This window comes from Pipra filicauda, unplaced genomic scaffold (assembly GCF_003945595.2).
Source record: "Pipra filicauda isolate LSUMZ 115617 unplaced genomic scaffold, ASM394559v2 scaffold117_size3949168_pilon, whole genome shotgun sequence".
Lineage (NCBI taxonomy): Eukaryota > Metazoa > Chordata > Aves > Passeriformes > Pipridae > Pipra > Pipra filicauda.
In genome coordinates, this window is record NW_024103629.1 from 2,328,276 (window position 1) to 2,341,137 (window position 12,862).

The 12,862-nt window shown below is 37.2% G+C and overlaps 1 protein-coding gene across 8 annotated transcripts in view; it reads left to right on the plus strand.

The window, feature by feature from the left end:
- Nucleotides 1-12,633, plus strand: part of YAP1 (Yes1 associated transcriptional regulator) — a 90,675-nt gene extending 78,042 nt beyond the window's left edge. For all 8 annotated transcript variants that reach the window (XM_027739064.2, XM_027739066.2, XM_027739065.2 and 5 more), the window contains 3 exons: nucleotides 7,323-7,453; nucleotides 11,480-11,592; nucleotides 12,256-12,633. In XM_027739064.2, the coding sequence (XP_027594865.1) occupies nucleotides 7,323-7,453; nucleotides 11,480-11,592; nucleotides 12,256-12,494 (483 nt within the window). In that variant the 3' untranslated portion in view covers nucleotides 12,495-12,633. The remainder of the gene's footprint in view (nucleotides 1-7,322; nucleotides 7,454-11,479; nucleotides 11,593-12,255) is intronic.
- The last annotated feature ends 229 nt before the right edge of the window (nucleotides 12,634-12,862 follow it).

The following is a 12,862-nucleotide window of genomic DNA, read 5'->3' on the forward strand; positions in this document are numbered from 1 at the left end:
TGGAGGCCTTAGCACCTTCTGGAAGGAGTAAACAGTTGCTCAGCTTCATCTGTTTTTAGCAAGCACTGTAAGAGTCTCTCCTTGTTTGAATGAGGATTTTATTGTAGTGCTAAAAATATCCAAGTCAAAGGTACCTGTAGCAAAAACTGTAATTTCCAGACTTATCGTGTGTAAACAAGAACTGTCAATACATCCAGGAAATTTGAAAACAACAAGAATCTGTCCGGTTACTTAACGCTCTTCATTATCAATTATTTATGAAACTTTATAGATGTCTATCTGTCTTACTTAAGAGATTGAATGACTTGAGTTTCTCTCCATCCCCAGTAGCTCTCCTTCCATTTTTCTGCAGTTAGCATCTGGTTGTCAACAATGTCTCACCTAGAGCAGATGTCAATCAGCTTTTGTATATGTCATAAAATTGACCAGATATTAAGTAACAGATTCTGGTATGTGATGGAAAGAAATAGAGGCAAATAATGTCAAGGCACTGATGGCATTATTCTTAGATGATGTGCAAACGACTTTCTCTTGCTAAGACTGGAAGAATTTTTATTTATCTGCTTCTAATATCAAGATATTTGTTAGTAAGATCAGCACAGACATTTATGAGATAGGTTCCTACGTATATGCTTGCTCATTCTGTATCTACTGCTTGTTTCTAGCACTGAAATGAGATCTCTGAGAACAGCCCTGCTTCCCTGCTACTCTGTTCAGCTGTGCTTTCCAGCTTGGCTTTTCATTACCTCTGTGCTGCTTTCTTGGTAGTTCTGTATACCTGGAATGTGCTCTCTGTTGATTGTTTCCATTCTTTTGTCCTTTATATTGTATGAAGTACCTCTCATATTCTCTGTCCAGTTGACCTAAACTCACTTCTAATCAACTTTTGAGTGATATCCTGGAAATTTCCCTTCTCGGTATAGAATCTGCAGAGACATATGGCCAGTCTGTCATTCTCTGCTGAGTCACTTGGTTTTGTTTCATACTTTTTTTCATGTTTGCACTGCATAAAATATATACACTTAGAGTACTCAATAGTTACTGGGTTTGAAATACTATTTTAGTTTCCTATGGTTCCTGTTTTTTTAGATGTTCATCTTGGTTGATGTTTGACACCTTTCATCAGCTTAGTTGAGAAGATTTTGAGTATTCCAAGTAAATATTGAATTTTTAGAATACTCATAAATTGTTTTACAAGAAAGAATTTTTTTTTCAGTCACTTTTCATGCACACCAGTACAAAGCTGCATTACTGTCAGATTTGGGACATGTTCTAGAAAGAAAGGAAGATGTCATTTAAAACAAGTGCAGTCTTGAATTCTGTACTCTCTGAACTTCCATGATTAGTGAGGCTGGAAGTTTTACTGAAGACTTCAGGTATTATTTGTGACCCTTTTGTTGGGTTTTAATTGCTTGATAGCTCTTTTTACTAGTGCTAAGTTTTGCTTTATCCCTCATGGTTTAAGTTTTGGTAGATGTTTCTTTAGCACAGTGAAACAGAGCAAGGACAGAAAGTTGGTACTCTCCAAAATCAATAACAAAAGTTACTAGAGAACTGTCATGAAGATAAGGGAGCTGAGCAGCATATATAATATCATAAGATTCCAAGGAAGCAGAAATCAACTTTGTATGCATTTATTTATCTCAGCTTTCATTGAACTGTTGATACGCTTTAGTTAACAGGAATATTTGACTTCATTAGGTAACAAACTGTTGTTATTCACTGGACTACCTTCCAAAAATCTTTGCAATTAATGAACTGATTCCTTTAGTCTGTGGCAGTAAATTCAGCATGTAATAACAAGTCTTAGCTTACTGTCTTTATATAGGCATCTGATTCTAGGAAAGCACTTGTATTTTAGGTAGCTAAAGATTAGTTCAGATAATCTGTGAAGTACCTGTCAGTTACTCAGCATCAGTTGCACAGAACTTTGTTACAGAGTACCATGAAGCTTACACATAAGGTAGCACACCTATACAGTACCGTGACTTGGGAAATTAATTCACAGGAAGACTTAGTCAGCTGGCTAGAGCAATCCTAAACTGGGACTGAAGACTGCAGCTGAGGAGTTGTGTGGTATTTTTTTAAGCAAAATATTTGCTTCTTAATAAAATTACTTCTTGCTGAGAGGTCTGGTAGACATGCTCTGACAAACTGAACTGCAGCAGTTTAAGGTGTTTAACTCGGCTGTCTGCCAGTGATTGCCTTAATAATAAGACAGCAGAACAGGATGTATTTAACGTCCTTTTTGCATAATCTATTAGCTGAAGCATTGGTGCGGCCACACTGCAAGACAGATCAAATATCTGATCTGTCAGAAAAAAACATTTTTCAGCTTGATCTGTTTTCTGATTTGTCTTAGTGTATGGCCATACAAATGCTAGTTCCCAGCTGAAAGGGAGGGTAAGAATATGCAGTCAAAGGCCATCTGTAACTATCAGTAGAAAGTCACTTGGAGTTGCCCACTGTGTTGACCCACAGTGATTAAGAAATCGAGATCTTCCTCTGACCTGACTAAAAAACTCTGCTGCTTCTAAACACTATGAAATAAATATGAAAGTTTTGTCAGAGCATCAAGGATTTCAGCTTGAAGTGTGATGTCCTGTAGAAATTATGGAGATGTTCCTTGACCGCATTATTGTTGAAGTTTCTGGTATTTCTGATGAGTATGCACTAAGGTACTGCTTTAAATACATGATTGGACATAAGTAAACAGACTGAGACTAAGTTGTTGAAAGGGTGTCCTGTGTGGCTGCATTTGTTGGGGGGCAGTGTATGCTGGCTGCCATCAAAGTATACAAAAGGTGGAATTCAGCTAGTTTTACTGCAAAAGCAACATTGCTGTTGTTCAGCCATCTTGGGAACTAAATGCTTTAAATGTTATTCAGGTCCTGAAATAGTAGAGTAGCTTCATTCGTTATTGAAAAGCATAGATCTGAGTGAAACTTTATTAGTTCGTGTGGCAAGAGTTTGAGTTTCACACACTGTTGGTTTAAGTGGGAGCAGATGAGCAGCATTAGCTGGAAGATACCCAGTAGGAAAGATATTTGTATTATTTTAGTAATTTGAAAATTCAGAAGCTGTTGATTGGACTTGCAGCACCTAAGCTTTACAGATCAACAGAATAATTATATTGCTTACTTGTGAAAGTAGATCTTTATGGATAAACACCTTGTCTTAAAGTCTGTAGAGTAAACCAGAACTGCCTTCATTGCCAGTGCCTCTCATTGCTTCAGGACACATTTTGTGTCTGTATAGGAGTTGTAACTCTCTGCAGAGGGTTTCTTGTAGTCACCAGTGCTGCTTGCAGTTGCAAAACTTAATCACAGAAGTACTGCTAAAGCAATTGGGCAGCAAAAGATACAAGTCCTGTTGACCAAGTATGAGATGGCTATGAATAATAAGCGGTAGAGGGAGGCCATTCAGCTGTGCATGGCCTTCCTGATTGCTTACTGCTGCTGACAGGTACCTTCCTTACAGAGCTCTGAGACACTTCAGCAGGGCAAGTGTAGTGCTGTGGAGCCAGGAGTAGATAGATACTAAGAGGGTATAAAGCAATGGCTTTATACCTCAAGAGGAATATGAAGCAGGGGCACAGCAAAGGACTGCAAAACCAGACAAGAAGCTAGACTTCCATTACAAAAGTCTGTTCCATTTTATGCTGCCCTATCTGTGCTTGTCATGCTCTACATAGCGTTGAGTTCTTTTCTAGGTGTATACAATAGAATTAATTATCACTCTGTGAGTATCACCTCTTAAATTAATTTTGCTGATTTTCACAGTTGCAACACTGAATGGTATGTTTTCCCCTTACTCTTCACAAATTGCCTAACTCATCATTGCTGAGTTCATTTGTCTTCATCTGTCTGTGTGTCTTCCCTGTTTCTTTTGTATATGTGCTGTAACTCTGTGACCGTCACAAGAATGCAGGCAGTTAATACGAGGAAGAAACTGGTGTTGTAAGTGTGTCCATAAGTGTTGTGGTCTTGTCCTTCCCCTAAAACTTCTCTCCCATGCCAGGGAAGCTTGTGGATAATTTGGTAGTGAAGCAGTGGAGCAGTGGTTGGGGGCAGAAATGTTACAATTGGCACTCTTAAAGTAAATTTATAAAACCAATTAAAAGCATATATTAATTCAAATTGAGTAGTGTATCATATGTTTGATACAGTAAGAATATGATAAGTGAGTTGCACAAGGGAGTCGTCTGCCTTTCCTGAAAAGCACATGAAGATAAAAATGCTCTGAAAAAGGTATTTTTATAAAGTTACTTTGGACATGGTGTGAATGACCTGGAACTGCATGTAAAATTTAATCTGTATGCAATTATGACAAAAAAAACATGGATAAGGTCAGCCAGATAAACTACACAGTGCTGACCTTATTTTTAAAATTATTTAAGGAGATGACAGATCATTTTGGTCTTTTTGTAATAACAAAAATTCAACTTTTGTGTTACCAATAGGTATTAATCTTTTCTTTTCCCAGAGGTACTTAAAAAAAGTTTGACATACTTACAAAAATAGGATGAGATCAGGTTATAGAAATCTAAGCCAGGATTTTGTCATGGTTTTATTTTTGCCTCCAGACTTTAAATACTTCTAATAAAGGATATATTTTAAAGCATGGACTAAAAGCCTAGAGTTCACATTGCTCTGTTTGGAGCTGGGAGAGACTTGTACCCTTCTGTACATTTTTTTACATTTAGGAAGCGTAAGTTTTTTTATTGCAAATCAGTTTTATAAAGACAGAGAAATGAAAAGACCATTCTTCAAGCAACACAACTTCAGTTTCCATTACGTGGACCTTTTAGGAAAAATAGTCTTAATACACTCTTTAGGGCTTGTAGGAAACTGCTTATCTTACATAATGATTTAAAATTGCTCTGTATTTGTTTCTGAGTAGTCCATCTTTTTGGGTAACTCCTTTCTCTTTCAGACTTCCAGAATGACATAAGAGTATTACTTAAATGACTAATGTAATAACATTCTTTCAAGGGGGAAAGTGCTTCTGACTTCTAAATAAGTATCAGTAATGCTACTTATAAATAGTTAAAAATAGTTGTAGTTTTGCATTTTTAGTAGTGTTGTTGAAACAAGGGTAAAAGTAGTACTAATTTTAAAAATACTAGTTGGACTACATTGTACATGCCAAAGAATAGGCAAAATACAATTGTCTCTCCTGGCTTAATACAACTCTTTTTAGTGGGCCTTCAGTGAAATGTGGTAAACAGAAAAGAATTTGTGGCTTTTTTCTTTCCTGTTGTCAGTAGCTCTTGAAAAGGAGACATGTTCTTCTCTCTTTTTCTCACTCTCTCAACTATTAAATCAGGAGGCAGTGCTGATTGGAAAGACCAGGCCTACCACACAATGAGATACAATGTCACTTTCATGCTTCATATACAAAAATGAGTCCATGTAGGTTTTGCTTTTTTACTACTCTTTGTGGCACTGGTGTATGATTAAGCTGCTTCTGCAGTTTTGGCTCCTCCTCTTCATCCTAGTCAGGGACTGCAGCTCAAGGAAATAAAGATGCAATGTACAGATCAAACCAAGAGGGAAGGGGAAAAGGACAAAGCATGTGAGTGAGCCATCTCTGGGATGGCTGTTTTAAGACCTTCTGCTTTCTTCAGATCACTGTTTAGGAAGCATTCCGGGAACGAAAACTTTTTGTTTTTTTTTCTAAATGGATTTAGTCTACCTGTATATCAGGTAATTCGTGACTGATACAAGTTTGTATACTTAGCTGTAAAGTAAGACCTCATTATATAGGCTTTCAACTTGGGTTTAGTACATAAGCAAATGAAAATTATATGGATAAACCTTTATAAATTATTAAAAGGTGCCTAGCATCGTGTGATCTGAAAATGAGGAAGGAGTATTATTACTATTTGTTAGAACAGTGGCAGAGTAAGTGGTGGTAAGCAGGGGACTGGATTTACTTGAAGTAGGAAGTTGGATGTGATGAACACAAAAACCAGTGATATGTTTGTACACTTTCTGCAAAGGCCTAATCAAGTGTAGCGAGAAAATCTTCTAGTGCAAGACATAAAATTTGGTATTAAAGGGATACGTAATAATAATCCACAGGAATGGGAGTGAAGCATATGCAGATGAGAAAAGTTAAAAAAACAGGCAGGAGGGAAGTATTCCAGCACAATCTGCTGGAAAATAAAATAACCTTAAACTTTTTTTAAAAGAAAACACTAGAAGAATTGGAGAAAGGTTATTTTTTATATTTTAAAAGTGTACAGTACAGTAGTCCTTAGGCTTGTCATTGAGAATGGATGAAGATCTTTCACTTTACAAGTGAGAAATATTGAGTATTGTGAAGACTGACAAGATTGGTTTTGCCTGAGGTTATCTTTCCAGGCACAGCCTGGAAATGACATACTACTAATAATGGTAACAAGATAGTCAAAAGATTTATTTACCAGTCTTTACATTAACAAAGCTCAGTCATGGTGAGCCATTGATGATGTTTTAGGAGAGTTGCTTGAAGAAAATTATTTTTTCTTTCACATGTTTAACTCATTGATTACTTGTTTAAAAAGGGGGAGAGGGATCACTGGAAATTGCATAAAGTGCTGCTTATCTCCATCCACCTTTAATTTCATGTATTTTATGTTAAAACTTATTTTCATTAATTACTAATGACAGGCTTTATGGATGGTTTGATTCAAGCTGGTGAACGGTCAGTGTGTAAAAATGTATATGTAATCTAGGTTTGTAACTTCAGAATAGCAGTGTCTTAAGTTTTATGAAGAAATTACTGGGGATTTAAAGAGCTTTGGGATTTATTTGTGGGACAATTCAAATAGATTTGATCAGTCAGAAATTTCAAAATACATGCCTCAAACAGGAAGAGTGAATGGGGAAGACTTGAAACAATAAAGGTACAAAGGAAACCAGGGAGTGAATCAGAATTTAAGAGAAACAGGGGGAAAGTGCTAATCAGTAGAGGTAGACAGAGATATATTTGGGGTCAGATAGTATTAGCAATTCTTTTTTTGGTCTTAAGAATATACTTAGCGAAAAGATATTGAAATTAATTAGAAAATATTTATGTAAATATACAGATATTTGTATCCATAAATGCATTTTCGGTGCAGTCTCTGTAATGCTGGGCATGATTTGTGGAACTTGCATTGTCATTGAAGCCAGGACAGATTCTTGCTTTGTCCTCAGAAACTTAATTTCATTTAACTCTTGTAACTGGAAGCAGTAAAAGCATCAATTATCTATAATGTCATGTATCTGTGTATCTGAAAAGTGCATTCAAATGTCTAACATGATCTCTATTTTTCCCCCTTCCTGCTGTTCTAGGAATTGGCTCTCCGTAGCCAGCTTCCAACAATGGAACAAGACGGTGGATCGCAAAACCCCGTGTCATCTCCTGGAATGTCTCAGGAACTGAGAACAATGACTACAAATAGTTCTGATCCCTTTCTTAACAGGTTTGTAGGAGTAGCTACTAGAGGAAAAAAATTTGATTTAAAATTCTGTTTGGTACATGTAATAGTTTATTTTGAACATCTGTCTGTGCCAAGAGCCACAGCTGTAAATGAATCTTTCCTTAAATGGCAAGTCTAGTAAAAGTTGAGGATTAAAAGCTGTCTCCTGTGGGAGGAAGTAGTCTGTTCAGACTTGTAGGAAGGTTTTTATTCAAAGTCATAACATGTTTGTCTCTGCATAATCTGTTGACTAACAGTCATTTCAAATTACTGACTCAAAGAATTTGTGAATAGCTCGCTGTGAGATCAAATGAACTGTGAGGCACATTTAGGACTACACCTTGAGGTTAATTTTAAAGTTTCTCCATTCACCCCTTCCTTCCACTTCAAGTATTTAGCAGTATTTTTACTCTCTTAATGTTAGGTTTGCAAGTAGTGGCATGTTTCATTTTAAACGCTGTATTATTTTGAAGTGGGTATTTTAATTCAAGATTTAGAATTTTACAGTATACACTAGTTTTTAATACAACTTTTTCCTTAATCCCTCTGAGTTGGAGTGTTTGTTATGCTGGAAATACTGTTCAAATTACAGCTTGCCAATGCTTCATACTAAACACTACAACTTTGGAAAAACTGCTGGAGCTTGAGATGAATGATGTCTGTATTTTGGGTAACCCCTCAGGAAAATTTATCTCCTACACAGATAAATAATGACTAGAAAACTTAGTTTTTTGTTAGAGGGAGGGATTATCCTCTATGGAATTCATCCTGGGATCTTGTGTGAGCTGCAGCTGTGCTGGTCTTGTCCTAAAGTATAGAAAGGACAAGAAATGTTAAACCTGACCTGCTCTCCTATGAGAAGGCTCAGTAGACAGATGATGGTCTTGATGTGTTCTAGTAACATACTAGCTTGAATTTCTGGAAGGCTGTTGCCATCATACATACAGGTCCTCACATCTTCAAAACCTGTTTTCTGAAAGAAGTGCATCTTCAGGTTTCAAATGGCCACAGCAATGGGCTGATGCAGTTTATCCATTGTGAGCTTACACACATGAAATAAAAAGTGATGGATCTTTGCCATTAGCAACAAACAGGACAAAAGCTAGAAAGGGCAAATTCATGTTTTGTAATTTCATGGCAGGTTGATATTTACTGTAAAGTGCAAAAAGATACTGCTTGCCTAGTTGCATATAGGTTTGACTGGGTTTGTGGGCTTTTTTTGTAGCCCTTACTCCACGCAAAATATTAAAAATGTGTCCTTGACTTGAGTTCAGAATATTTTAATTTGCATTTTGATCTGAGCATTGTCTCCTTCTAGGTTATTTTATGTGCATCACCTCATTTAATTCTATCATATGGGTATGGGAAAGGGATTTTTAAGAAAGGACATTTGTGAAAATGCTTTGCTGTCCTGAATTAGATACAGCAGTCCAATAGTTTTGCTCTAAAGTTCTTGTTGATATTCCTTATGTTAAAGTTCAGACTTAGGGAAATACTTCGTGCTGTCTTTATAGGCTGTACATAAAGTTCCTGGTGAACTAATTTTAGGCCTAGGTCCTAGTTTTGGGCCCTGAATTTGGATATCCAAAGTTTAGGTAGTCCACTGCTTGTATAATAGAAACATTAAAAAAAAAAATCTCAGAAAATAATGAGTACACTGGAGCAATTGGAGAAAACATGCAGTAGTGTTTTCATGTACATAGTCTAATCTTCTGCCTGCTATCTTCAGTACTTCCTGTCATTGTGGCATATTTGATTTTTTTGAATGGGTCATTCAACAGTGCAGATTTTATTAGACTATTTCACCTTTTGATTTACCACGCTGTTCATATATTTTTGTCTGCTATATTTATATTGGTAGTGATGGTAATTCTCTGTTTAACTCCTAAATTGGTATTTCTTCTTTTGTATACACATATTTTAATAGTTATTAGTTGAAGAAGAATCCACTCTATTTTGGGTAATGCTGTTTAGTTCAATGTGGTAATTTTGGGTGGTATGACTACTAAATGAAGAAATCCTTGTGGAAGAAAGAGGAAATGTATATTAAGGAGTGATTTGAAGAGAAGTGCTGGACATTCCAAGTGTGAGAGCAGCAGCCAAAAAGCCTTCTCCACTAAAGTGATTTAGTTCAGCATTGCCTCAGTTCTGTTTTTAGTATTTTGTCCCATAAAGTAAACCAACATCTTTTTTCACAGAAGTTTTAAATAGTTTATTTATTAGGATTGTGTCAAATGTGTGGTGATTCTATTCTTAAATCAATCTAAAAAAAGAGAAATATTTATGATTTAACTGTAAAGAAATGTTAGGTTCCTTTCTTGTATGGTAAAGATGTCCTCATGAAATCTAATACATATATATGTCTTATGGCATTCTACTGGCATCCAATGTTGAATAGCTGTTCATCACCATTTTGGTTCTTCATTCTTAATAAAAAGACATATACTATATACTTCACAAGCACATTATGAGAAGTATCAGTGTGTCTTCAGATGCTAATTTGAACAATAAATCAAGTTGATCTTCATTTAGTATGCAGGCTGGAAAATCAGTAAGGATTCTCAGTGAATGCTACCACAACCTGAAGAAATATAGATTTTGAAAATATTTTGTGAAAAGACTGGATATTAGGAAATGCAGGGGAAGGGAGGTAGTAGTGTGCTCCTGCAACTGCTTATGCAGGCCACTGCTCCTGCCATCAGACCTCCTCTGGCATGGGCTCCTCTCCACAGGCTGGAGCTCTTGCCAGGAGCCTGCTCTAACTTGGCCTCTCCATGGACTACAGCTTCCTTCAAGGCTTGCCCCCCTGCTCCAACACAGGGTCCTCCAGGGGCTGCAGGTGGATCTCTGCTCCATCATGTTACCTCCATGGGCTGCAGGAGCACAGCTGCTTCACCATGGTCTGCACCTTGGGCTGCAGGGGAAATCTCTGCTCTGGCATCTGGAGCACCTGCTCCCCCTCCTTCTGCACTGACCTTGGTGCCTGCAGGGCTGTTTCTCTCACATATTCTCACTCCTCTCCTCTCTCCCATCTGTTCAGCATTTTTACTCTTTTTAAAAAAAATACGTTATCACAAAGGTACCACCACTGTCACTGATGGGCTCAGCTTTGGGCAGTTGGACCACTTTGGAACCAGCTGGAACCAACTGGGTCAGACGTCGGATCAGCTCCTGGTGCCTTCTCACAGGGTACATCCCTGCAGACCCCTTGCTACCAAAACCTTGCTATGTAAACTCAATCCACTGGCCAGCTTCCCCGCCCCATCCCAAATTTCCCACTGTGGCTTTCTTGGTTTTGCTCGCTGTGCTGGCAGTAAGATGGCAGTAAGAAAGTGAGTGCATGTAAGGCCCCATGCCATTAGTTTGGTTAACCGTTCTGTCAACAGGATCATTCTGAGCGGGGTTTGTTTACAGGACAGCTTCTGTACTAGTATTTGATTTATATTAGGGCACTCGGTTGCCTTGATGTGTGACTGAACAAGTAGTAATGCAGCAGTGGGAAGCAAATGAAGAATAGCTAAAGGAGTTCCAACTATTTATAACAGCAGTGACCTAAAAATATACTTCAGTCGTTGATTAAACATGAGGACATTAGTAGTTAGAAATATTTTTTTGTTATCCTTATGGAAGCCTGAAAGGATGAACCATCATTATTATTATTTTTATAATCATTACAGACTATCTCATATGCTTCCAATGGTTTTAGCTGTGGGTGGGTGGGTGTGAAAATATTAAAATTATGCAGAACACAAGTAGGCAGTTTCTTAAAGCTGCTTGAATATGCTCTCATCAAGTTAAATTGAATCTAAATAATATGGTTTTAATTGGAAAAGGTCTGCATAAAATACAACCCAGGTGTCCCACCCAGACAAAGGCTTCAGTTTTTTTATCACAGTAGAGCATTTCTCAGGACAGCAATGTTTCCAAAGCCCTTGAATTGGTTGAAAACAAGCATCTATTTTATTTTCTTCTATAATCCTCTGTTTTTCTTCAAAAACCCTCATTTTTTTTCTCTTTCTTCTGTTGCAGTGGAACATATCACTCCAGAGATGAAAGCACAGATAGTGGACTTAGCATGAGCAGTTACAGTGTACCCAGAACCCCAGATGACTTCCTGAACAGTGTTGATGAGATGGATACAGGTCTGGTTTTGTGTTCATTTTTAATGCATGTTTTCCTGATATACTTGTATCCATTTGCAATGAAAACAGTTAACTCTGAGAAGCTGTGATACTTTTTGCATTGTTTTTCTACCTTTTTCTATTTTTTCTATTTCCCCTATTTCTGTAATAGAAATGTTATGGTTAGATTTGTAAAAAACGTATTGATAATCAACTGTATTGGAAGGATGGGAGATTGCTCATAAAAAGTATCACTCTTGTTGTTATAAGGAATTTGAGTGTGTTATAAGGAATTTGCTTTTTAAAGTATATTTTTTGTTCAGAGCTAAGAATAATATCTCCTCCACTGTTGTTAATACTACTCCAAAACTGTATTTGATTCAGTATTGTCTTTTTCCTTTAAGTGTAAAAATCAAATTATGCTAAATGACATCAAAGATCTGTAGAGATTTGGGTTGCGTAGATGAAAATTTGAAACAAAGACATGTTCTTTGTACATCTACGTGCATTCAAGTTACCTTTGGGTAACTTGATGCCTTTGGGTTTTGTGATGGATTTCTGTGAATCACATTGTTTGTACAATGCAGGAGATACATGATTAACCTTTAACCAGTTGTCCTGTTAAATTATAGGTTTGGTACTTCCAGTATATTTAATATCCATCCTACTTTGTGTTATAACTAGGTGACAGTATCGGCCAAAGTAACATACCATCCCATCAGAACCGTTTCCCAGACTACCTTGAAGCCATTCCAGGGACAAATGTGGACCTTGGGACACTGGAAGGAGATGGGATGAATATAGAAGGAGAAGAACTGATGCCAAGTCTGCAAGAGGCTTTGAGCTCTGACATCCTTAATGACATGGAATCTGTCTTGGCAGCCACCAAGCTAGATAAAGAGAGTTTTCTTACTTGGTTATAGGGGCCTCAGGGAGACTGAATTCTGAATCTGTGAAGGATCTAAGGAGATTAGGACATCTGTATCTGAAGTTCAGAACAAGCCAGTGTGGCACACTTTGGCTTGTGTTCAGAAAAAGTAAATGAACAAATATTCAACAAGATTCTTTCAGTTTGCTCTTCCTTGTCCATCGCTGCTGTTATATATTGCTGACTTTTTTCCACAGTTGACTCTGAAGAACAGACATCTTGATTTTTTTCTATTGCTGTTGCAACTACTGTTCAAGGGGGGTGGGGAGGGATGATGAGCCTATTTGGATGACGAATGCCATTCCTTCTGTCCTAGTGTGCGCTTGCATATCATTTTATCTAAGTACTCAGATTTGAGAGTTA